Source organism: Phycodurus eques, chromosome 13 (assembly GCF_024500275.1).
Source record: "Phycodurus eques isolate BA_2022a chromosome 13, UOR_Pequ_1.1, whole genome shotgun sequence".
Lineage (NCBI taxonomy): Eukaryota > Metazoa > Chordata > Actinopteri > Syngnathiformes > Syngnathidae > Phycodurus > Phycodurus eques.
Window position 1 is genome coordinate 2,469,981 of NC_084537.1, and position 27,556 is coordinate 2,497,536.

The 27,556-nt window shown below is 45.3% G+C and overlaps 1 protein-coding gene across 3 annotated transcripts in view; it reads left to right on the forward strand.

The window, feature by feature from the left end:
- Nucleotides 1–6,250: 6,250 nt before the first annotated feature.
- c13h5orf22 (chromosome 13 C5orf22 homolog) overlaps nt 6,251–27,556 on the forward strand; it is an 80,348-nt gene continuing 59,042 nt past the window's right edge. For 2 of the 3 annotated variants that reach the window (XM_061695068.1, XM_061695070.1), the window contains exon 1: nt 6,251–6,456. In XM_061695068.1, the coding sequence (XP_061551052.1) occupies nt 6,388–6,456 (69 nt within the window). In that variant the 5' untranslated portion in view covers nt 6,251–6,387. Of the gene's footprint in view, nt 6,461–27,556 lie in introns of all 3 variants that reach the window. The other variant, XM_061695069.1, reaches the window with a different exon arrangement.

Genomic DNA, 27,556 nt, shown 5'->3' on the forward strand with positions numbered 1-27,556 from the left:
GTACATCACAAAAAATACTCTGATTGGCTGATTGGCCCATGTGACCAAAAGGCTGCATTGGGAGGGATGCAGAAACAACTCAGTGCCCCGAGTCCCTCCCAAGGCTACAGCGTAGTCGCGATGCCGGTCTGACCATCCCGTCGAAATTGATTGAGTGAGAGGCGCCTTGTTGTTCACGCCAGCCTCCGTCCCAGCATATGCTGACCCACGGGATGGCATCGGCTGTGAGTGGACCTCCACTTTGGGACGCTTCACATTAGCCGGTCCTCCGCGGGCCGCCTCCACCGCTCCCCCTCGAATAGATGATCTGCCAAATTATTTAAGCATATTGTAACATCAGCACTCTTTAGTGGTATACGAGTGAGCATTTATCTAAAGTCGAAGGTTGCGGGTGAAAGAACATCACTCACAGAAAGAATAATGATTCCGAGTCCCCATTACATCATATCCATCTGCCAATACATTACAGTTGTTCCAAAAATGAAATAATTAAATAGGTCCACTCCATACAAATACAGACATGAATGCAAAAATAAATCCGACAGACTTCCCTCTCTTGAAATGAAATGTCCACATTTCATGATAGAGGCTGCTCAGAAGAATCATCCGACAATATCACAAAGCGAGGAAAATAAATAAAGGATTCTTATGCCTTTAAGAGTCCTCCTGCGTTTTTGACTTGAATTTTTGGACTCAAGTAAAGAAATCACTGTTCGTAGGCAATATCCAATTTTTAATGTTCATTCATTCATATTTATTAATTTTGCGGGAATTTCTAATGTTATCAGAATCAGAATCATCTTTATTTGCCAAGTATGTCCAAAAAACAACAAGGAATTTGTCTCCGGTAGTTGGAGCCGCTCTAGTACGACAACAGACAGTCAATTTACAGAACACTGACAATTTTCCAAAAAGATGCAGAGTCCTCTCGCACTTAGAGCAGTCCGAATGACTAATATTGCAATAGTCCGGTGCAATGAGTATTGTGCAAAGGGCGCTGAGACTTCAAGGAGTGTATGCAGTTTAAAGTGACGAGTAGTGCAATAATCTGGGACAATGTTGGTTGTGCAAATGTTACAGATACTCCTCAATCAGTGTGTAAATGGAGCAGATGCTACTCTGGCATGAGTGGCCAGTATATGCAAATAGTGCAGCATGGCGAGACAACTCCAGTGAGTGCACGAGTAATACATAATTGGCCTCACAGAAATGTGACAACGAAGTCAAGTCAAAAAATTGCCAGCATGTTGTAATGGAATTGTAGGTGTTTTAGAAGTTGATCGCAAGAGGGAAGAAGCTGTTGGAATGTCTACTAGTTCTAGTTTGCATTGATCGGTAGCGCCTACCTGAGGGAAGGAGCTGGAAGAGCTGGTGACCGGGATGTGGAGGGTCCGAGAGGATTATGCACGCTCATGTTTTAGTTCTGGCAGCGTGCAAGTCCTCAAGTGTGGGTAGAGGGGTACCGACAATCCTTTCAGCAGTTTCGATTGTCCGTTGCAGTCGGAGTTTGTCCTTTTTTGTAGCAACACCAAACCAGACTGTGATGGAAGAAGACAGGAATGATTCGATGACCGCTGTGTAGAAATGTCTCAGCAGCTCCGGTGGCAGGCCGTGCTTTCTCAGAAGCCGCAGGAAGTACATCCTCTGCTGGGCCTTTTTGAGGACGGAGTTGATGTTGGTCGCCCACTTCAGGTCCTGAGAGACCGTAATTCCCAGGAACTTGAAGGTCTCGACGGTTGACACAAGGCAGCTGGACAACGTGAGGGGCAGCTGTGGCGAAGGATGCCTCCTGAAGTCCACGATCATCTCTACAGTCTTGAGCATGTTCAGCTCCAGGTTGTGTCGGCCGCACCACAGCTCCAGCCGCTCCGCTTCCTGTCGATATGCAGACTCGTCACCGTCCTTGATGAGGCCGATGACAATGGTGTCATCTGCAAACTTCAGGAGTTTGACAGTTGGGTTCGTTGAGGTGCAGTCGTTCGTGTAGAGAGAGAAGAGCAGCGGAGAGAGGACACAACCTTGGGGCGCCTCAGTACTGATGCTGCGTGTGGATGAGGTGGCCTCCCTCAGCCTGACCTGCTGTGTCCTGCCCGTCAGAAATATGTAAATCCACTGGCAGATGGCAGGTGAGACGCTGAGCTGGAGAAGCTTGGATGAAAGGAGTTCAGGGATGATGGTGTTGAACGCTGAGCTGAAGTCCACGAACAGGATCCTCGCGTAGGTCCCTGCACTGTCGAGGTGTTCTAGGATGAAGTGCAGTCCCATGTTGACTGCATCATCCGCAGACCTGTTCGCTTGGTAGGCAAACTGCAGGGGGTCCAGCAGGGGACCTGTGACACTCTTGAGGTGGTCCAGCACAAGACGTTCAAAGGACTTCATGACCACAGATGTCAAAGCGACAGGCCTGTAGTCATTCAGACCCGAGATTGCAGGTTTCTCGGGGACTGGAATACAATTTTTATTATTAAGAAAAATATATGACAATACAGTAAATACTGTTAAATTATTGACAATGTTTCAATGGACCGTTTTGTTATTGTGACCATATATTGCTGCAGCAATAATACTGTTCTGGAAGTAAAGGATATGAATGTAAACATTCGATAAACGGGGATAGAAGTGCACGGTAATGTATGAATTGAAGCTGTCTTTTTCACAAAAACATGTGGAAAAATGAAACAGAAACTATTAAAACCTATTGAGAAGGACTCAGCAAGAGTCAAGAAGAAGAGAAAGAAAAAGAGATGTTTTTCGGTTCTCCTTCTTTCCCCGCTTTGCTCCACCTGTATCATGAACCTTTCTGCAATACCATGAGTCTTCTTGCAATATTATCAATAATCAAGCAGCAATCCAGCCCCTTGTGCAAATGAATATCAGTTAGTTCAGTCCTAATTGATGGTGATGAACAACGTTTGCAAAAGCCAGTTAAATTCTAGGAGATTGTAGTCTGGTCGGATGAGAGCAAAATGTAACTGTTTGGATGCCATAATGCACACCATGTTTGGAGGAGAAATTGCACTGCACATCACCCTAAAAACACCATACCAACATTTCAGTTCGGAGGTGGGAACATGATGGTGTGGGGCTGCTTTTCAGCAAATGGTACTGGCAAACTTCACATTATTGAAGGAAGGATGAATGGGCATTCATACATACAAAAATATGCTGAAATCTACGAGGATGATGAAAACGAAACAAGGGTGGACATTTCCGCAGGATAAATATCCAAAACATACTGCCAAGGAAACTCTCAAATGGTTTCAAAGAAAAAAATAGAGCTTCTAGAATGGTCCAGGCAATCACCTGACTTGAATCCAATCAAAAATCCATGAAAAGAACTCAAAACTCAAGGTCCAGAACAGAACAGAAGCCCATGGAATCTTCAAGATTTGAAGACTGCTTGTGTGGAGGAATGAGCCAAAATCACACCAGAGCAATGCGACTAGTTTCTCCATACAGGAGGTGCCTTGAAGCTGTCATTTCAAACAAAGGCTTTTGTACAAAGTATTAAATAAATACCAGTTGGCGTGTTGAATACTTTTGCCTTGTGCCATTTCACATTATTACACACAACTTAATTTCTGAGTTTATTTGTTCTACTTTCTTTGTATGTTTGGATTTTTGGTTGTTCGAAAAACATCTGGTGAAATTTTCATGTCATAAGCACCTTTGGAAATATATTTAATGAGAAAAATGATGACGTGTTAAATATTTATTTCAGTCGCTGTAGATCGATAGATAGATTGATAGATAGATTTGTTTGCATCATAGCCACATATCTGACATTTCTAACAAAACAAACCACAAGAAAATCACTTCAAAATTTGGTGAGTTATTTTTAAGTGTGCTTATGCTCATAGTCGCAATAGAAATGAATGGAGTGGAGGGGAGCGGCACGGTGTACGACTGGTTGGCACATCTGCCTCACAATTCCGAGGACCCGGGTTCAAATCCGGCCTCGCCCGTGTGGAGTTTGTATGTTATCACTGTGCCTGTGTGGGTTTCCTCTGGGTACTCTGGTTTCCTCAAAAACGTGCATGGTACATAGGTTAATTGAAGACTCTAAATTGTGAATGTGAGTGCAAATGGTTGTTTGTTTATACAGTATGTGCCCTGCGCGGTTGCCTAGTGACCAGTTCAGGGTGTACCCCGCCTCTCGCCCGAAGATAGCTGGGATCGGCTCCAGCACGCCCGTCACCCTGGTCAGGATAAGAGGTACAGAAAATCGATGGAAATATATACAAGCTGTGTATATCTATATTCAGTCATTCATCTTCCGTTCATCTTATCCTCACTAGGATAGCGGGCGTGCTGGAACCTATCCCAGCACGCCCGTCACCCTGGTCAGGATAAGCGGTACAGAAAATCGATGGAAATATATAAAAGTTGTGTATATGAGGCGGGGTACACCCTGAACTGGTCGCCAGCCAATCGCAGGGCACATATAAACAAACAACCATTCACATTCACATTCCACCTACAGACAGTTTGGAGGCGTCAATTAACCTACCATGCATGTTTTTGGGATGTGGGAGGAAACCGGAGTGCCGGAGAAAACCCACGCAATCACGGGAAGAACATGCAAACTCCACACAAGCGGGCCGGGTAATGAACACCAATCCTCAGAACTGTGAAGCAGATGTGCTGACCAGTCGTCCACCGTGCCGCCTATATATATATATATATATATATATATATATATATATATATATATATATATACAGTGGGTACGTAAAGTTTTCAGATCCCCTTAAATTTTTCACTCTTTGTTATATTGCCGCCATTTGTTAAAATAATTTAAGTTAATTTTTTTCCTCATTAATGTACACACAGCACCCCATATTGGCAGAAAAAAAACGAAATTGTTGAAATTTTTGCCGATTTATTAAAAAAGAAAAACTGAAATATCACACAGCCATAAGTATTCAGACCCTTCGCTGTGACACACATATATTTAACTCGGGTGCTGTCCATTTCTTCTGATCACCAACAAGACAATGACCCTAACCACACAGCTAAAATAACGAAGGAGTGGCTTCAGAACAATTCAGTGAGTGTTTTTTAATGGTGCAGCCAGAGCCCTGACTTAAACCCAATTGAGCATCTCTGGAAAGACCTGAAAATGGCTGCCCACCAGCGTTCACCATCAAACCTGACAGAACTGGAGAGGATCTGCAAGGAGGAATGGCAAATGATCCCCAAATCCAGGTGTGAAAAACTTATTGCATCATTCTCAAAAATACTCACAAGGGTGCTTCTACTAAATACTGAGCAAAGGCTCTGAATACTTATGGCTGAATGATATTTCAGTTTTTCTTTTTTAATAAATTTGCAAAAATTTCAACAATTCCGTTTTTTCCCTATCAATATGGGGTGCTGTGTGTACATTAATGTAGAACAAAAATGAACTTAAATTATTTTAGCAAATGGCTGCAATATAAAAAAACGAGTGGAACAATTTAAGGGGGCGGAATACTTTAATTCCCCACAGTATATATATATATATATATATATATATATATATATTATATACGTGTGTGTGAGTGTGTGAGAGTGTGTATGTCTGTGTTTTCTAAATTATTAACATCGATAAACGACTTTGCCTGGAAACCAATGCAGTGATCATAAAAGATAAATGGGTGGCGGTAATGCGCTATTGGGGTTTTCACACCGCCGTTAAATAACGAAGGAGAAGAAGAAGAAGAAGAAGAAGAAAAAGACAATGTAGAAGAAGAAGATGAAGAAGAAGAAGAGGAGAACGAAGAAGAAGAAGAAGAAGAAGAAGAGGAGGAGGAAGAAGAAGAAGAAGAGGAGAAAGAAGAGGAGAAAGAAGAAGAAGTGGAAAAAGAAGAAGAATGTACTTTCTTCAATATAGATATAAAGATTGATTAAATATGACACGCCCTTTTGAGCTGCGTGCCTACGCTGACTCTAACCTAGTAGGGTCAAAGTCTTCGGCTCATTCCGTGTGTGGACGGCTAGAAAACAAAAATAACAATGGTGCATTGTCCAGCATATGGTTGCAGACAACACCGTACAATCACAAAAGGGGCGAGCAATAACCTTTCACATGCAAACTATTTGGATTTTTGTCCAAATGTTCTGTATTGACAGCACGCGCTTTGGCTTAGCCAAAAAAGTAAACCCCATGAAAATCGGCTGAGAAATGAGCTAGTTACGACTTGTATTAAATGTACATGTATTGCCTTTGATCGGAACGATGCCCCTTCAAACATGGCCGTTACGTAGGTTGGTTAGCAGGGCTGTTCTTGCGTATCTGGACTTCACATCATATCTTTGTTAAACACTTGAACTCTAATTTTGTGTCTTGCTGGTGCGTTTGGTGAGAGTATAGTTCCCGTTTATTTTGCATGGTTTCGTTTTATAATGAGTTCTGTTCAGCCACTGCGGGTCTATACATGCCTTCCCGTGTGCATCGTGGAGGACCACCACGATGTAAGTATGTGCTTTATAAATTTGTTGTGCTTTTCGAGACCGACCCGCAAGTCATTTATGTCCACAATTATAACATGAAAATAAAAATGTGCCTTCATACGTTTTTCCGCAGATCCTTTTAAACACATTACAGAACGTTTTTTAAGACCCTGGCGAATTATTTTCTCTGTTATCATTCAGTTTTGTGAAATTCTATAACTGTCCCAAGATTGCACCTAGGATGCTTTAGGAAGATCTTATATATTTCAAAATAACCCTTTCAAATCGGTATACACTACTGTCATTATCATTTGAGTTCAGAGGAATATAAAAAAATAATACCACTATTATTTGGGGGTGTGCAGACATCTTTGGAGATGCAGTTGAACAATGTTAAAAGAGGGGCACAGTTTAAAACGCCGAACACAGTTGTTCTTCACTGCCAGCCCTCCCAATTAACTTGAATATTTGGATTCCATCAATGGATTGAACCTCCATAGAGTGACTTTCTAACATGGTGTTCGTATAAAAGTGTAAATTTCATAATTTAAAAAAAAAAAAAAAAAAACACAATGGTTTTGGCATATTAGTCTCCAGCTACTCCTGTTTGACCCAGTTTTGTATCCGCTTTGTTCATATTTGGCTAAGACCAGGGCCTGGCAGCCCTGCTCTCCCAACCCCCCATCCTCACGGTCACTCCAGGTTTGAATGCACCACACCACTCAGGGGCCACTTATACACAGGGTAGGGCCAATGGCTGCCAGTCAGGGACCTGGCAGTCATTGTAATGGGGGAGAGGTGGGTTCTCACTCGGGTCATGGCGGTGCTCCTGGGGCCAGACCCATCTGGCTTGATGGCTGCTTGGTGTGGGGGGCTCCCCTCTCCTGCCCCGTGGCTGCTCTCCGGGTTGCCCTCCCCCCTTATCGGTCCCTCGTTGGGTCCCTGCGGCCTCCTCCGTGTGGCCAGTTTTTCCGTGTGGCCAGTTTTCAGGGCGCCCTAGATCCCTCAGTGTGGGACGTGTCCCAGTCCACCGGGCCGCTCTTGGGTGGACTCCTGGGCCCTATCCCGCCTCTCGATTGGGTGGGGTTGGGTCCTCAGACCCCGCGGTGCAGCACACCAATTACAGGATACTTCTGACAGTTATTGTACATGCAAAACAGTGTCACTTCAATTGCATGTGTCTGCAGACACACAACCCTGGGACTTATTTGCTAGGTGTGGGGCCACTCACTCATTGCGACAACTATCTTAAAACTATGCAAATTTATTGGGTATTCCCTCACTTACACTCTGGTCTTACAGATGTTTATAATTTATATAGCCATTCCCACCACACTTAACTTGTACAACGACCCCTGTCCTGCATGCTTCCCCTCCTGTCCCTGTCCAGTCCTGTACTATATTGTCCTGTCCTTCCCTCACAGGGTGTAGCACTACTGACCCATACAACACTCAAATCCAATCTGTCATTGTGCTAGTTATACAATGCTTTACTTTCCTCATCTTGTTTGCAGCTCGTGCTTTGTCTTTTGTTGTCTTCTTTTCCTATATTATTTAGCTACCTTTCCACTCTCTCTTTTTTTTCTGTCACTCCCTTTAAAAAACTTTGTTCTGACGGACGGAACGACTGTAATTCTCAATAAATCAGAATACAAAGAAAGGTGTCCACACGTGCACTTGGCACCAGGACACCCTAGGTCGCAGTTCGATGATCGACTTTGTGGTCGTGTCATCGGACTTGCGGCCGCATGTCTTGGACATTCGGGTGAAGAGAGGGGCGTAGCTGTCAACTGATCACCACCTGGTGGTGAGTTGGCTCCGATGGTGGGGGAAGATGCCGGTCCGATGTGGCAGGTACAAACGTATTGTGAGGGTCTGCTGGGAACGTATGGCGGAATCCCTTGTCAGAAGGAGTTTCAACTCCCACCTCCGACAGAACTTTGCACATTTTCCAGGGGAGGCGGGGGACATAGAGCCCGAGTGAACCATGTTCCGTGCCTCCATTGCTGAGGTGGCTGACCGCAGCTGTGGTCGTAAGGTGGTCAATGCCTGTTGTGGCGGCAATCCCTGAACCCGTTGGAGGACATGGGAGGAGTTTGTTGAGGCTATGGAGAAAGACTTCCGGACGGCTTCGAGGAAATTCTGGTCCACCATCCGGCGTCTCAGGAGGGGGAAGCAGTGCAGCATCAACTCTGTGTATAGTGGGGACAGGGCACTGGTGACCTCGACTCGGGACGTTGTGAGTCGGTAGGGAGAATACTTCGAAGACCTCCTCAACTCCACCAACACGCCTTCCCATGAGGAAGCAGACTCTGAGTTCTCTGATGCGGGCTCTCCTATCTCTGGGGTTGAGGTCATCAAGATGGTTAATAAGCTCCTTAGTGGCAAGGACCCGGGGGTGGATGAGATTCGCCCGGAGTTCCTAAAGGCTCTGGATGTTGTGGGGCTGTCCTGGTTGACATGCCTCTGCAACATCGCGTGGATTGACAGACTGGGATGGGTGTCCCCCTTTTTCAGAAAGGGGACCCGAGGGTGTGTTCCAACTAAAGTGGGATCACACTCCTCAGCCTCCCTGGTAAGGTCTATTCAGGGGTGCTGGAGAGGAGGGTCCATCTGGAAGTCAACTCTCAGATTCCGGAGGAGCAGTGTGGTTTTCGTCCTGGTCGTGGAACAGTGGACCAGCTCTAGACCCTTGGCAGGGTCCTCAAGGGTGCATGGGAGTTCGCCCAACCAGTCTACATGTGGTTTGTGGACTTGAAGAAGGCGTTTGACTGTGTCCCTCGGGGAGTCCTGTGGAGGGTGCTTCCGGAGTATGGGGTATCAAACCCCCTGATATGGGCTGTTCGGTCCCTGTACGACCGGTGTCAGAGTTTGGTCCGCATTGCCGGCAGTAAGTCGGACTCGTTTCCGGTGAGGGTTTGACCCCACCAAGACTGCCCTTTGTCACTGATTACTTTTATGGACAGAATTTCTAGATGCAGCCGAGGCGTAGTCTGGTTTGGTGGCCTCAGAATTGCATCGCTGCTTTTTGCAGATGATGTGGTTCTGTGGGCTTCATCAAGCCGTGATCTCCAATTCTCACTGGAGCGGTTCGCAGCTGAGTGTGAAGCGGCTGGGATGAGAATCAGCACCTCCAAATCTGAGACCATGGTCCTCAGTCAAAAAAGAGTGGCGTGCCCAGTTCGGGGATGAGATCCTATCCCAAGTGGAGGAGTTCAAGTATCTTCGGGTCTTGTTCACGAGTGATGGAAGAATGGAACGGGAGATCGACAGATCGGTGCAGCGTCTGCAGTGATGCAGACTTTGTATCGTCCATTGTGGTAAAGAAGGAGCTAAGCCGAAAGGCTAAGCTCTCAATTTACCGGTCGATCTATGTTCCTACCCTCACCTATGGTCACGAGCTGTGGGTCGTGACGGAAAGAACGCGATCTCGGATACAGGCATGTCCCACCAGGAGGAGACCCCGGGGACGACCCAGGACATGCTGGAGAGATTACATCCTTCGGCTGGCCTGGGAACGCCTCGGGATCCCCCCGGAAGAGATGGATGAAGTGGCTGGGGAGAGGGAAGTCTGGGCATCCCTGCTCCAGCTACTGCCCCCGCGACCTGACCTCGGATAAGCGGTATAAAATGGATGGATGGATGGATGGATGGACATGCTTGGGTATTGACTTCCATAGGCTTTCTGCCAACAGAGACACCACGTGACCATTTGGTGACGATACAGCGAATGTCACATATGGCGACGGTAAGCTTGTCGGGCCAAAGTCCCAGCACATTCCAAGTTTGCGGATGGCACGAAAACCAAAATAAGGAATAACCTTTAATTGGTAAGAATATATTTTTTCTTTTTTTAAATAAAATGTTCTGGATGAAGGTACGGTGGACGACTGGTTAGCACATCTGCCTCACAGTTCTGAGGACAGGGGTTCAAATCCCGGCCCCACCTCTGTGGAGTTTGCATGTTTTCAACGTGCCTGCGTGGGTTTTCTCCGGGTAATCCGGTTTCCTCCCACATCCCAAAAACATCCGTGGTAGGTTGATTGAAGACTCTTAAGTGCCCATAGGTCTGAATGTGAGTGCCCCTAGGTCTGAATTTTTTTTGTGCCCTGCGATCGGCTGGCGACCAGTTTAGGTTGTACCCCGCCTCTCGCCCGAAGATAGCTGGGATAGGCTACAGCACGCCCGCGACCCAAGTGCGGATAAGCGGTACAGAAAATGGATGGGTGTTATGTATTAATACAGGGCTCGAAGTGAACGAAGGGCAAGTGCCCTAAAATGTTTGCTTGCCCGTGGCAAACTTGAGCTTGCTCTGTTCAAATGTTTGCTATATGTTACGGTTCGGTTTTATTACGGTATTAATCTCATGGTATGGTAATTATTGTGGTATTGTGGGAAAGTTCACGTTATTGCAGGAAGGTGGAAGTACAGGTGGGGCGAAGAGAGGAAAGCAAGAATCCTGTCCTATCAACGCTGCGGTCACGCGGGCCAGTCACTCAATCAGTGTATTTGTTTAGATTTGCACACATGATCACATGGATTACACGTCCAATCGGGTGCGTTTACACTCAAATGAGGTCGTGAAGCGCTCTCCAGCCTGGCTAAGTGGCTTGGCTTCATATAGACGGCACAAAACTACATTTTAACCACAACGGTTCTTTATTTGTATTTGAAGTCATGGCTACAACATTAATGAATTACAAAATGCCAACGTAATCAACACTAGTCATACATGATGAAACTTGTCTGGAATGCTAATTACCTCATGCCAATTGCAAAATATGTTTTATTTTTACATTTGTGTATGAACTGTAGTTTAATCAACAACAACATATATATTAATTCTGTAAACTGTACATGAAATTCACATTTTAAATAATATACATAGTGATATTAAGATTTCCATATAGTGCATGCAGCATAAAGTTTTTACATCTGAAAAAAAACACTGTAATAATTTTTTTCCCCCTGAACAATACAACAGGCACAGCTGACTACATATTTTTAAGAACCTTAGCCACTAGCCGCACGCTGTAAAAATGCTGGTGTTGGTTCAAAGTTTCACAAGATGTAACTACTTCCACTGATATTTTGAAGGTATTCCAATTCAGCTAGTGTTGAATACATGCCACAAGACTATTCTAGCTAAGTAATGTTAGAAATATCTGAGTGCAGTGTAAATTGTTACTTTGTTTTAAGTTGAGCAAACACCATGTTTTACAGTGTGCGTAGTGAGACATGCCGTGATGCGCTGATGGTGTGTCCAATTTCCACTGTGAATTGGAATTTATAAAGCTCGTGGCACATAAGGCCAGAGTTGTGTGCTCCCAGCGGTTCTCAGCCTTACAAATGTACAACAAAACATGGAATTATACAGGTAGTGTTTTATGTGACAAGCAGATAGCATGAGTTCCATGTAAGATTCGTGATTAAAAAAAGTAGAGGGGACGGATATATGTCATTATGAATCTGAGTGGGTACCAATACTATCTGCGCCCTTGTCGGCGGCACCTCCTTACCAGACAATGGAGGGGACCGCTCCGCGAGCACTAACTTTCTCCATTTAGCGACCGCTCCGCCACGAGAGGCTCACTCTCGCCGTGGCAAGGGGGCCGAATGCACACGTGTGTGCGTGCCCGTAGGCCGTTCATAATAACGAGATGGCACTCTATTTTCGGAAAGGAGACCGTGCATGTGGAGGAGATTGACTAAAACAGTGAAAAAGTAAGTGAAAAGACTTTCAACCACCATGTCTTATGTAGTGAGCGGGAGCATTAAAACATCCACTCGCGAAAGTGCGACCAAATTATTTTTTTATTCATGCACACTGAAAAATGTGTCACATATGCAACCATTTTGGTTGCAATCTCGAGCCCTGACATGGATTTGACTCACCATAACATAAAAACAACGTGTGCACAAAGGGCAATATTCTCCCGTGTGTATGGGTCTGAAAAGTCATCCAGCGCTGCGCTTTTCCGGCTGTGTTTGCTCTCCCATGCACTGAAAGCTATCATTTACGGACCCCCAAGCCAGGTACGCACCCTGGGTGGCCCAACCCTAAAGTGAGGGTATTCCCTGTCAAATCTTCCCCCATGCGCCTTCTGCTGTGGACTGAAGCACTATTCCCGTTCTGCTCTCTCGCTTTAGTACAAAGTATAGTGCCCCATGAAGATAAAACATCATATTGTACATTTTGATTCAGTTAACTGCTCACCGACGGCCTGGCTAACGGTTGGCTCGTGCTGACGGTGCGGGACACATCTGGCCCATAACGCTCATCTACGCTTACAGATTGCCCGACGGCGGTAATCTTTTACTACCACGTAACACCGACGTAGAGCTGTGCGATATAATATAGTGCGATATATAAACGTCCATCGTAAGTTATAATCATCTATCATTTATATCAGGGGTGTCAAACTCATTTTTGTCATGGGCCACATTGTAGTTGTAGAGGGCCACTACGACTTAACCCATATAAATGAAAGATTACCTCATATGCTGTTATTACATACAGTATACACAACACATTGATGAATAACCAGATTTGAAATCAGAAGCCGGCAAAAATATGTTTTTCAACTATTACATTTATTTTCAAAGGGGGTAATTGCAAATATCTCGATGGTATTACACCAAAACACAATGAGCAATTTTGATTTGCTTTCGCGGGCCACATAAAATTATGTGGCGGGCCGGATTTGGCCCCCAGGCCACCAGTTTGACACATGTGATTTATATCGTGACAAATCCCTCGCAGCGACTGAGGGAAACCTGTAATTTATTTTCCTCCGCTTAGTCATATGTTTGCGCCGAGTGGGGCCCTCACTGCCGGAGGTGCCTGGAGTGGACTGTACACAACAATGTACGGTCCACTCCAAAAGTATTGGAACGGCAATTCCTTTGTTTTTGTTGTACACTGCAGACATTTGGGTTTGAGATCAAAAGATGAATATGAGACAAAAGTTCAGAATCCCAGCTTTTATTTTATGGTATTTACATCTAGCGGTGTTAAACAACTCAGGACAGAGCACCTTTTGTTTGAAGCCACCCACTTTTCAAGTGAGCAAACGTATTGGAACATCCATCCATCCATTTTCTTTACCGCTTATCTTCACGGGTCGCGGGCGTGCTGGAGCCTATCCCAGCTATTTTTGGGCGGGAGGCGGGTCACACCCTGAACTGGTCGCCAGCCAATCGCAGGGCACATATAAACAAACAACCATTCGCACTCACATTCACACCTACGGACAGTTTAGATTCTTCAATCAACCTACCATGCATGTTTTTGGGATGTGGGAGGAAACCGGACTGCCTGGAGAAAACCCACGCAGGCACGGGGAGAACATGCAAACGCCACACAGCGGGCCCAGGGATTGAACCCCGGTCCCCAGAACTGTGAGGCAGATGTGTTAACCAGTCGCCCACCGTGCCTCAGGATTGGAACAGACACTATTAAATTAACTTAGTCCATCGACTGCGATCTATGGCGCATGGAGACGGAGGTGACGCCACAGAGGGAAGCGAGCCAGCATCCAAGTGAAGCTCTGCAAGAGTGGATACAGATTGGCGTTTCTATCGATTCAGCTCGCGAATCTACGCTCCCTACCCAACAAAATGTACAAGCTTCACCTTCTGACAAAGACTTCGGATGTTCAGCCGCCATGTGCTTTACGGAGACTTGGCTTTGCGAGGCTGTCCCGGATGGCGGCGTTATGCTTCCGGGCTTCCAACTTCACCGGGCAGACCGCTTCATGGAGTTATCGGGGAAAACAAAAGGCGGCGGGATATGCTTCTATATCAACGATAAATGGTGTACGGACGTTACGGAGCTCAGCACAAACTGCAGCCCGCATTTAGAGTCGCTGTTTTTGAAATGTAAGCCATTCTACGCGAGGATCCTGGACTTCAGCTCTGCGTTCAAGACCATCACCCCTGAACTCCTCTCCTCCTAGCTTCTCCAGCTCAGCATCTTATCGGCCAGCTGCCAGTGGATTTACAGCTTCCTGACAGGCAGGACACAGCAGGTGACGCTGGGGAACACCACCTCATCTACACGCACGACCAGCAGGGTGGGTTTTTTTCCAGGGTTGTGTCCTCTCTTCGCTGCTCTTCTCTCTATACACGAACGACTGCACCTCAACGCACCCGGCTGTCAAATTCCTGAAGTTTGCAGATGACACCACAGTCATCGGCCTCATCAAAGACGGTGATGAGTCTGCGTATGGACAGGACTGTGGTGCGGCCGACAGAACCTGGAGCTTAACTCGCTCAAGACTGTAGAGATGATTGTGGACTTCAGGAGGCATCCTTCGCCACAGCTGTCCCTCACGCTGTCCAACTGCCCTGTGTCAACCATCGAGACCTTCAAGTTCCTGGTAATTACAGTCTGTCAGGACCTGAAGTGGGAGACAAACATTAAGTCCATCCTCAAAAAGGCCCAGCAGAGGATGTACCTCCAGCGGCTTCTGAGGAAGCACAGCCTGCCACAGGAGCTCTTGAGGCAGTTCTACACAGCGGTCATTGAATCAGTCCTGTGTTCTTCCATCACAGTCTGGTTTGGTGCTGCTACAAAAAAGGACAAAATCAGACTGCAATGGACAATCAAAACTGCTGAAAAGATTGTCGGTACCCCCCTCCCCACCCTTGAGGACTTGCACGCTGCCAGATCTAAGACAAGAGCTTGCAAAATCCTCTTGGACCTAGCACATCCTGGTCACCAGCTCTTCCCCTCAGATGGGCGCTACCGAACAATGCAAACTAAAACTAGCAGACATTCCAACAGCTTCTTCCCTCTTGGCATTAACTTCTTAAACAGTTAACATACAATTCCATAGCAAAATGCTGGCAATTTTTTGTCTTGAGTTTGTTGTCACATTTCTTTCGGGCCAATTATACATTACTCTTGCACTCACTGTAGTAGTCTCGTCACGCTGCACTTTTTTTACATATCTGTTGTTGATCAATACTGGCAACTCATGTGCCTGAGTAGCATCTGCACCATTTGCACGATCGACTGAGAAGTATCTACAACATTTGCAGAATCGACATTGCCTCAGATTATCGCACTATTAGTCACTTTATACTGCATACATTTCTTGAAGTCTCGGCGCCCTTTGGAGAATGGTCATTGCAACGGACTATTGCTCTGTCATTCATGCATCCATTTTCTTTACCGCTTATCCTCACGAGAGTTGCGGGCTGCTGGAGCCTATCCCAGCTATCTTTGGGCGGGAGTGGGGTAGACCCTGAACGTAGAAACAAACAACCATTCACACCTCCGGGCAATTTAGAGTTCTCAATCAACGTATCATGCGTGTTCTTGGGATGTGGGAGGAAAGCGGAGTGCCCGGAGAAAACCCACCCAGGCACAGGGAGAACATGCAAACTCCACACAGGCGGGGCCGGGATTTGAACCCTAGTCCCCAGAACTGTGAGACAGATGTGCTAACCAGTCATTCACCATGCCGGCCTCACTGCTCTAATTGCTCGAGGACTCTGCATCTTTTTGCACAATTGTCAAAAAAACCAAAACAAAACAAAAAAAATTGTACCGGCATTACCAGATTACTCGCAACCTTTTATTGCTCAGTGACTGTTTTTTCAATCTCTTTGTTTCAAAAGTATTCTCTGTCAATTGACTGTCTGTTGTCGTACGAGAGCGGCTCCAATTGCCGGAGACAAATGTGTTTTTGACATACTTAATGCAAATACATATACTGAATACTTATGCAAATAAAGATGATTCTGATTCAGATTGAAAAATGGGTGGCCTTTAACAAATGGTGCTCTGTCCTGAGTTGTTGAACACATCTAGATGTAAATACCATGAAATAAAAGCTGTAATTCTTTTGTCTCATATTCACCTTTTGATCTGAAACCCAAATCCATCCATTTTCTACCGCTTATTTGATGTCGGGTCACGGGGGCAGTAGCTTTAGCAGGGACGCCCAGACTTCCCTCTCCCCAGCCACTTTATCCAGCTCTTCCGGGGGAATCCCGAGGCATTCCCAGGAACACCTCACCAGGGAGGCATCTGAATCGGATGCCCCAGCCACCTCATCTGGCTCCTCTCGATGTGGAGGAGGAGCGAGTCTGAGATCCTCCCGGATGGCCGAGCTTCTCACCCTATCTCTAAGGGAGAGCCCGGACTCCCTGCCGAGGAAACTCATTTCGGCCGCTTATATCCGGGATCTTGTTCTTACGGTCACGATCCACAGCTCGTGACCATAGGTGAGATTGACCGGTAAATTGAGAGCTTCGCCTTTCGGCTGAGCTCCTTCTTTACCACAATGGACCGATACAAAGTCTGCATCACTGCAGACGCTGCACCGATCTGCCTGTCGATCTCTCGTTCCATTCTTCACTTGTGAAAAAGACCCCACGATACTTGAACTCTTCCACTTGGGGCAGGATCTCATCCCCGACGCGGAGAGGGCACGCCACCCTTTTCCGACTTAGGACCGTGCATTCAGATTTGGACGTGCTGATTCTCATCCCAGCCGCGAAATGCTCCAGTGAGAGATGGATGTCACGGATTGATGAAGCCAACAGAGCCACATCATCTGCAAAAAGCAGCGATGCAATACTGAGCCCACCAAACCGGACCCCCTCTACGCCTCGGATGCGCCTTGAAATTCTGTCCATAAAAGTTATGAACAGAATCGGTGACAAAGAGCAGCCATGGCGGAGTCCAACCCTCACCGGAAACGAGTCCGACTTACTGCCGGATTTGACTCCGGTCGTACAGGGACCGAACAGCCCGTATCAGGGGGTTCGATACCCCGTACTCCCGAAGCACCCCCACAGGACCCCTCGAGGGACAGGGTTCTCCAAGTCCACAAAACACATGTAGACTGGTTGGGCGAACTCCCATGCACCCTCGAGGACCCTGCCAAGGATGTGGAGCTGGTCCACTGTTCCATGGCCAGGACGAAAACCATACTGCTCCTCCTGAATCTGTGATTCGACTTCGCGATGGACCCTCCTCTCCAGCACCCCTGAATAGACCTTACCAGGGAGGCTGAGGAGTGTGATCCCCCTGTAATTGGAACACACCCTCCATTCCCCCTTCTTAAAAAGGGGGACCACCACCATAGTCTGCCAATCCAGAGGCACTGTCCCCGATGTCCATGCAATGTTGCAGAGGTGTGTCAACCAGGACAGCCCCACAACATCCAGAGCCTTTAGGAACTCCGGGCGAATCTCATCCACCCCTGGGGCCTTGCCACCGAGGAGCCTTTTAACCACCTCGGTGACCTCAAACCCAGAGATAGGAGAGCCCGGCTCAGAGAACCCACACTCTGCTTCCTCATGGGAAGGCGTGTCAGTGGAATTGATCTTCGAAGTATTCTCCCCACCGACTCACAACATCCCGAGTCGAAGTCAGCAGCGCAACACACCCACTATACACAGTTTTGGTGGTGCACTGCTTTCCTCTCCTGAGACGAAGGATGGTGAACCAGAATTTCCTCGAAGCCGTCCGGAAGTCTTTCTCCATGGCCTCACCGAACTCCTCCCATACCAGAGTTTTTGCTTCAGCGACCACCAAAGCTGCATTCCGCTTGGCCAGCCGGTACCCATCAGCTGCCTCAGGAGTCCCACTGGTCAAAAAAGCCCGATAGGACTCCTTCTTCAGCTTGACGGCATCCCTCACCGTTGGTGTCCACCAACCGGTTCGGGGATTGCCGCCACGACAGGCACCGACCACCTTACGGCCACAGCTCCGGTCGGCCGCCTCAGCAATGGAGGGGCTTAACATGGTCCACTCGGACTCGATGTCCCCCGCCTCCCCCGGAACATGAGCAAAGTTCTGTCGGAGGTGGGAGTTGAAACTCCTTCTGACAGGGGAGTCCGCCAGACCTTCCCAGCAGACCCTCACAATACATTTGGGCCTGCCACGTCGGACCGGTATCTTCCCCCACCATCGGAGCCAACTCACCACCAGGTGGTGATCAGTTGACAGCTCCGCCCCTCTCTTCACCCGAGTGTCCAAGACATGCGGCCGCAAGTCCGATGACATGACCACAAAGTCGATCATCGAACTGCGACCTCGGGTGTCCTGGTGTGAAGTGCACGTGTGGACACCCTTATGCTTGAACATGGTGTTCGTTATGGACAATCCGTGATGAGCACAGAAGTCCAATAACAGAACACAGCTCGGGTTCTGATCGGGTGGGCCGTTCCTCCCAATCACGCCCTTCCAGGTCTCACTGTCATTGCCCATGTGAGCATTGAAGTCCCCCAGCAGAACGATGGAGTCCCCAGCGGGAGCGCTCTCCAGCACCCCCCTCCAAGGATTCCAAAAAGGGTGGGAACTCCAAACTGCTGTTTGGTGCATAGACACAAACAACAGTCAGAACCCGCCCCCCCACCCGAAGGCAGAGGGAGGCTACCCTCTCGTCCACCGGGGTGAACCCCAACGTACAGGCGCAGAGCGAGAGGACTGATACCAGAGCCCAAGCTGTGTGTGGAGCAGAGTCCGACTAGGTCTAGTCGGAACTTCTCGACCTCACACAACAGCTCGGGCTCCTTCCCTGCCAGAGAGGTGACATTCCACGTCTCTAGAGCCAGCTTCTGTAGCCGGGGATCGGATCGCCAAGGTTCCCGCCTTCGGCCACCGCCCAGCTCACATTGCACCCGACCCCTATGGCCCCTCCCACAGGTGGTGAGCCCGAGGGAAGGGGGACCCACGTTACCTTTTCGGGCTGTGCCCGCCCCGGGCCCCATGGGTGCAGGCCCGGCCACCAGGCCCTCGCCTTCGAGCCCCACCACCAGGCCTGGCTCCAGAGGGTGGCCCCGGTGACCCGCGTCCAGTCAAGGAAAAACCAAGTCCATTGTTTTTCATCGTCATAAGGGGTCTTTGAGCCGTGCTTTGTCTGGTCCCTCACCTAGGACCTGTTTGTCATGGGTGACCCTGCCAGGGGCATAAAGCCCCAGACAACTTAGCTTTTAGGATCATTGGGACACACAAACCCCTCCACTACGATAAGGTGACGGCTCAAGGAGGAGACATTTGAAACCCAAATGTCTTCACGATACAACAAAAACAAACTAATTGACCTTGCTGTTCCAATACTTTTGGAGGGGACTGTAAATGGTATTGTTTGTGTTTCTTTTGAAAAAATAATGTTTTTTCATTCTCATACTCTGCTGTTTTTTTTCTGCGTGGCTACGAATACACAACTGTCATATTTGTTCGGCCCTTGTGGCGTTACATGCAAAGAACCGACTGTCGCTGTCTGGGCCACCTGTTTCGGATGCTCTGCTTTGGTTGGTGTGTATTCCAAAGAAGCTTTCCTGTATTTCTTTTTTATTCACTTAATTTAAAGCTCAGCACACAGAGCCAACATGACATCCATCTATCCACTTGTTAACAGTATCAATCCACCACTATATTTTTCCTCGTCTCTTTCTACATCTATTACCGGTATCTACATACTTCTTTTACATGCTGCCCCTAATGTTCAGACTGGGACATTGCAGCCAGGCCTTCAGAAGAAGCTGAAACACCAGTGTACCTCAAACATAACCTTTGAAACAGTTAATTTAAGAAGCTTAACTTTTTCCAACTCATTTTTGGACTAGCAGTACATGGTGTTCCAGTATGGGATATTTAATTGTTGAGTTTATTTTATTTTCTATTCTTTACTTGTGTCCTGCATGTTTGAAATAAACTACAATCAATCAATCAATTTATTAGCAGTTTTACTGTATAAATATCGCCATACTTGAATGTTATTTGAAGCTGATGATGTTGTCGGGCTGCACAATATATCGTTTGAGCAGCGTCATTACAATGTACGTGTCCACAATAGTCAATGTTCGTGTATTGATATGCAGTCAATCAACGATAAAGCTAATTAGTGACCAGCAGAGGGAACAAGTTGAACATGCTAATAAGATTAGCACCGATGTTACGGTAAATTATAACCCATCTAACAACACACACAGAGTAGCCCAAAGTGTTATCCACTTTTTTTGTACGATAACTAGGAACTCATTTAGTGCCAAAGCTGTATTAATACATTTTCATAAACCCGTATGTTTTGTGCCAAAGACATATTAATCCGTTTTCAGTTTTTTCATAAGATTGACAGGGCTAAAGGCATTGGACAGGGAAACAGTAGGAAGATTGAATTCCCTCTCTAGGCTGGAGTTAAGCTACAAAGACATTCTGAAAAACTTGGCCATTGCAGACTAATGATGAGAACACAATAAAAGGCATTTGCTTCTTGGACATGGACTTCATATAAGTGTCAATTTCATTTAAAAAAACACCTTGATCTTGTTATACCAGTGTCCATAAAAGCCCAGTCTCACAGCTACTATAATTGGCTACTATATATAGTTCAAACTCAGTTTGTATTTGTATATTGTATTTGACTACTGTAAATGTGTAATGGGAGAAGGAAGCGAAACCTAATCCTAAATGCAGAGGATTGGGAGCACAAGTGGGATACAATGGAAAACTTCAAAGACTTTGGGGAGCATTCTGCTAGAAAAGCCTTCTCAGATTCTTTGACGCCAGCTCAAAAAAGACACTCGTCTGTATTTTGGAGACCAGCGGCGATACCTGATACCTGACCCAATACTGTCAGTGTTTTTTAAAAACTAAAAATACACTGCAAAAACTCAAAATCTAAAAAAAAACGATTACCTTGGCTTTAGCCACTTGTTTCAAGCTCTTTTTGCTTGAAATAAGTAGACAAAAAGTTTTCCAGGGGAGTTTTTCTTTTTTTATACTCTCCTGGCAATTAATTAATTAATTAATTCCATTTTTATTTTATTTTTTACATGATGCATGTAATTTTAATGTTTCGACTAGAAATACAATATTCTTGGTAAGATTATGAGTTATTGCAGGGCATGTAAATTTTTTTCTGGCCCATACGCTTAAAAAAACAAAAAACAAAATTGAACGCGTATGAACAGGCCCTATCTTGGGATAACATACTTCGCAGAGACATTTCATATTGTATCAGATACACTGGGCAAAAAATATTTGCTATTCAATTAGCTAGCAATAGCTCTAATTGCCTAATTAGCTTATTAGCTAATAGCTACGCAGTACGCACATTACAAGCACCTGCCGAGCCAGTGCCGACACATAACATACAGCAATTCAAGAGGGGGCACTGAAGCATCTCTGTGTGGTCAGCTGCCATTTCATTGATTGTGTCAGGGTTGTAAATCAAGCATTATTTGGTGATTAGCGTTAACAGCTAGAAATGTGTGTCGCGGTTCTGACAATAGCTATGAAGACTATACGCCAGCATGCTGTAGCATCCCGGCTAGCCGAGGTGCCAAGTTGGCGGCCATGTTGGGAAGGTCGATATTCCCTTCAAATGCATGGACATTGAAATTAAGTCATTACTTGCTCATTTCTCAACCGATTTGAACGAGGTTTCGTTTTTTTGTCATTGCCAAGGGATGTGCTGTGTTATCGCCACAGAACATTTTTTTTCTTAAAAAAAACAAACAAAAAACTATATATATATTATAGCTGTTATAACTGTGGGTGGCTGTCCCATATAATTTGGTTTAAGACATTTATGCAAAATTTGGGCTGATTTCTTCACAGTATTCAAATTTTTTTAGTTCCTGATTATGTGGGTTTTATGAGCTGGAAGCCCAAATTATGTAAAAATAAACAAATAGATACTTGAAATTGTTTAAATTGTGGGCCCTGAATCTATAATCTATGAACGTTTAACTTTTTGAATGGAATTTTGGAAATAAATAAACTTTTCCATGATATTCAAATATTTTGGAAAGAGTCTATATGTACAGTTGTGCTCATAAGTTTATATACCCAGGCAGAATTTGTGAAATTATATATATATATATATATATATATATTATAGGAATGATTATTGAACAACAACCATTATTAATTTCTTTATGGTTATGGTTTATTTTTTATGATGATGCTTTTCTTCAGAAAAGCATTATCATAAAGTTTAAAAAATGCTTGGCAGATATAAACTGCCAAGCATTTCAATGCGTTTAGTTTGACTTCCATTAAAATAAAATTAAAGCTTTCGACTGGCCCTTCATTTTCTTTAAAGAATTATACCCATCTTACAAATTCTGCCTGAGTAATCAAACATATGAGCACAACTGTGTTTTCTCATTTACTCAATAAAAGTAGGGCTGTGAATTTCAAAATAAGAGCAAGTAAGTAAAAAAGATAGTATTACGTGTTCAAATAAAGTGCTTCAGAATAATTATTTGGAAAAAAATAAAAACAAAATACAGATAATCATATTTTGATCATATGGGTATAAGCAAAAGCATGCATTAAAAAAATGCAACCATAGGTTGAAGGGTTTTCCAGAATTTTGAGGTCAACTTTGGGGGTGCGTATTATACATGGGTGCACATTATACACGATAAATTATGGTAATAGATTGTCTTAAGTAATTAGCCAAGTAATACAAAACCCCATTTCCAATGAAGCTGGGACGTTGTGTGAAAAGTCAGTAAAAACCAAAAACAATGATTTTTATGGGGGATTTCCGGGTGTCTGTGTTTCGCAGTTCTTCCAGATGATCGGTGCTCCTGTTGAGCAGGAACAAATGAATACCGTATTTTCACGACCATAAGGCGCACTTAAAAGTCTTACATTTTCTCCAAAATGGACGTGGCGCCTGATAAAGCGGCGCGCCTGATGCGTGAAAAAAATCTGTAAATGTTGTTGTGTGACTTGAATGAGCGCTCCGCTTGACTGACTGGGAGCATTTCCTGCCGACACGCTGCTTATATAGAGGAAGGTGGACGTGACTGAGGACAGCATACGGGCGTAAAGGGGGAAGGGTGCGCGTGACAGGACGCTAAAGACACGCCCTCAGTAGGTATATAGTTCCTGTAGTGCATCGGTTTGGCTAAGGACCCCCGAAATGGCACCTACGAAGAGACACGCTTACGAAGCACTGTTTAATGTGCAAGCTATTAGTTACACGGAGGAACATGGGAATCGAGCAGCCGCGAGAGAATTCAAGATCAACGAATCCATGGTTCGCAAGTGGAGTAAGCAGGAAAACGAGCTTCGCCAAGTCAAGAAGACGAAGCTGAGTTTCCGCGGAAACAAGGCGAGGTGGTCCGAGTTGGAAGCCCAACTCGAGCAATGGATTAATGACCAAAGAACAGCCAGGAGAAGTGTCTCTACAGCTTTTTTTTTATGAAACGGCACCATCTATCCATCCGTGCAAGTACTACCTTGGCGCAGCAATTTGCGGCGGATTACAAGGAAAAGATGGCCATCTTCCGCTCCTACAGTAGTAAAAAAGTAAAAAAAAAGTAAAAAGATTGCTGACAAACACATCCAGCCCAACCACATCACCTACATGGACATATCTGCAACATTAGCACAATCAACATTGTCCCAGATTATCGCACTACTCGCTTGAAGTCTCGGCGCCCTTTGCACAATGGTCATTGCACCGGACTATTGCAATATTAGTCTTTCGAACTGCTCTAAGTGCTAGAGGACTATGCATCTTTTTGCACAATTGTCAAAAAAAAAAATGTTTTTAATTGTACCGGCATTACCAGATAACTAGCAACCCTTTATTGCTCAGTGACTGTTTTTTGTCAATGTCTTTATGTCTCAAAAGTGTTCTCTGTCAATTGACTCTCTGTTGTCGTACAAGAGCGGCTCCAACTACCGGAGACAAATTCCTTGTGTGTTTTTTGTACATACTTGGCAAATAATGATGATTCTGATTCTGACGAGGTGCTGCTCACTTTCGACATCCCGGTGAACCACACTGTAGAGAAGAAGGGAACCACCACGGTAGCGATACTCCCAACGGGGCACAAGGGGTCGGCTTTTACTGTTGTGCTTGGTTGCCATGGTAATGGACAGAAACTGCCACCAATGGTGATTTTTAAGAGGAAGACGCTGCCGAAAAAAAAAGTTTCCAGCCGAAGTCATCGTTAAGGCCAATCAAAAGGGCTGGATGGACGAGGAGAAAATGAGAGCGTGGCTGAGTGAGGTGTACGTAAAGAGACCGGATGTTTTTTTGTTCCATGCGTCACCGTCCCATGCGTCACCGTCCCTGTTGATCTGTGACTCCATCTCACGGCCGTTGTGAAAAACCAAGTGCAACTAAGACTGGGAGGCAACGCCGGGCAAGTTACGCCACCATATGTGAATGGATTGTGGATGCTTGTGTAAGGTATCTGCTTTGACTGTTGTCCAAGCTTTCGCGAAAGCCTGCATCATTGCTGAACAGCCCCCCGGCAACGGGACTGACTCTGACAATGACGAGAGGTAACCTGGCGTGTTTGATTGAGAACTTGCCCAGCTGTTCATTTCGGATACAGAAGATGAGGACTTTGATGGATTTGTGGAGGAGGATTGATAAAAAAGAATAACATGAGTACATTGTTAAATACTTCAATAAAGTACAATCAAACTCAGTTTTGCTCCCGCTGCCTTTTTAAAATCATTGTTTTAGCGTGCATGCATGCTACCGTATGTTTTAAGCTAGCGTATGTTTTACAATGCCTGCGCCCAATAATGTGGTGCGCCTGATGTATGTGTTAAATACAGAAATAAACCCCGTAACTGAGACTGCACCTTTTAATACAGTGCGCCCTATGGCCGTGAAAATACGTGTAGCCCTCACAAAACCGTTGAACCCTCAGTTCACTGGGGAAAAGAAACCCAAACCCATTTCCGTAGGAACGCGCCCTCAAAACGCTTCAGTAGGCACAGCGACTGGATCCTGTAGCGTCGAAGCGGCAGCCCGGTGGCATTGAGCAGGCAGTACCTGTAGCGTCGAAGCGGCCGCCCAGTGGCGTTGAGCAGGCAGTACCCGTAGCGTCGAAGCGGCAGCCCGGTGGCGTTTAAAGAGTAAATCCGTTCGCGTTGAAACAGTCAATCCGTTCGCGTTGAAACAGTCAATCCGTTCGCGTGGAAACAGTCAATCTGTTCGCGTTCAAAAACCAGGTCCCAACCCCCCCCCCCCCCCCCCAAAAAAAAACAACTCTTTCCTCCCGCCGCATCTCCCGCTCTTTTTCCACGACCCACCTCCTTCTTCGAATCCCATTGGATGCACCGCCCCTTCAATCAATCATTAAAAAAACAAAACCCTGAAATGTTCACAGACCCCTCGGAACGCAGGACACCCCAGTATCCATCCACACAAAGAACCAAACAAACTTTTAACTAGTTTTCACAACAGCAATTCAAACAAATAAAGTTAAACACATTTTAGTCAGTACACTACATACAGTAGTCACAATAAATTCATGATTTAACAAGGGGGGTAATTACTTTTTACACAGGGCTTTGAATAGTTTTTTTTTTTTTTTTTCCCCCATCATAAATTAAATCACCATTTAAAAACAGCATTTTAAGTTCACTTGCATTATGCTCGATCACAATGCCAATCCATCATCCGCACCCATTACTCAGTTGTTCCAAGCCCAGGCCAACCTTCGGTCACTGTCCACGCTTGGACAGTACGTGCTGAGTCCATTATTCAACACACAAGGGTTCCAGACAGCTCCCTACACCATCCTGTAAGAATGAGAACTCGTGTTTTGCAAAAACAACAGATATAATGCAAACCAACACTCAACCACGTCATAACACAATGCATGATGAGGACAGTCATATAAAAAGTCTGGAATCAAAAGCAACGTAGTTCACCAAATGTTCATGTACCACATATGGTTCCCAACAGTCAATTAACAACTTACTTTAGCATTCATATTGTCTCTATTTTAATGATATTCCTTTTCTTTTATCCCTAAGTTATCCTTTAATTGAAACCATTAAAATACTCATCTTTCCCCTCCCTTTAATCCAGTTTGACTTCTGGATTTGGAAATGACTGCACCATCTATGTAATGAAACCCCAGACTAAGATAACACATCAAACCATAATCACTTATTTTTTTTAAATTGTCCCCACCAACATTTTTATCTCTTGAATAAGTCACTGAGGAATGTTAATAAATTCTGTAACTGCGTTAAATAGATGTTTTTGGTTATTACCCCTGAATTATAGTGTTCCCATAGTTGTTGAGGCATGCCTCCTTCCCACCATATTGTTTTAAATTCCAAGGAGTTATTGAATTTTAAAGTATTACCATACTTGTCGTGAATTGCACCCCACTAAACATAAGAGACAGAATTTGTAAGATGGGTTCAATTATTTAAAGGAAACATAAAGGAGCAGGCAAAACACATTTAATTTTATTTTAATGCGTTACAAATGAAACGGTCAAGCATTTCAGAAAAGCATTATCATTAAATTATCATTATCATTAAACAAAACATAACCAAAAAGAAATTAATGATGGTTGTTCTTCAGTCATCAGTCATCCATCCATTCATTTTCTGAGCCGGTTCTCCTCACTAGGGTCGGGGGCGTGCTGAAGCCTATCCCAGCTGTCATCGGGCAGGAGGCGGGATACACCCCGAACTGGTTGCCAGCCAATCGCAGGGCACATAGAAACAAACAACCATTCTCACTCACAGTCATGCCTACGGGCAATTTAGAGTCTCCAATTAATGCATGTTTTTGGGATGTGGGAGGAAACTGGAGTGCCCGGAGAAAACCCACGCAGGCACGGGGAGAACATGCAACCTCCACACAGGCGGGGCCGGGGATTGAACCCAGTTCCTCAGAACTGTGAGGCTGACGCTCTAACCAGTCGGCCACCTTGCCGCCCAGTCATCAGTCATATTAATGTTATTATTATTATTTATATAAAACAATATTTCACAAATTATGCCAGGGTATGTAAACTTAGGAGCACAACTGTATATATATGCCGTCATACGTACCCCTGTCATTTTGGAATGGAAGTGTATGGTTTTATCATAACCAGTAGAATGGCGGCATACATTTATAAAATGTAAACGTTTTTTTCCATTTGCACCTATACCTATGTATAATGCGCACCATTGACTTTTGACAAAAAAAAAATGCGCATTACACACGAGAAATTACTGTCATTTTCTCTATATGCCTCCCTATTTCTAACTATTAATCCTCCTTAAACACCTGAAATGCTTTCACCTTTCAAAATGTTGAGGTGTATGTTAAATAATATCCATTTGGCCCACTGCAGGATTAGCCTCTGCCATCAAATTGTG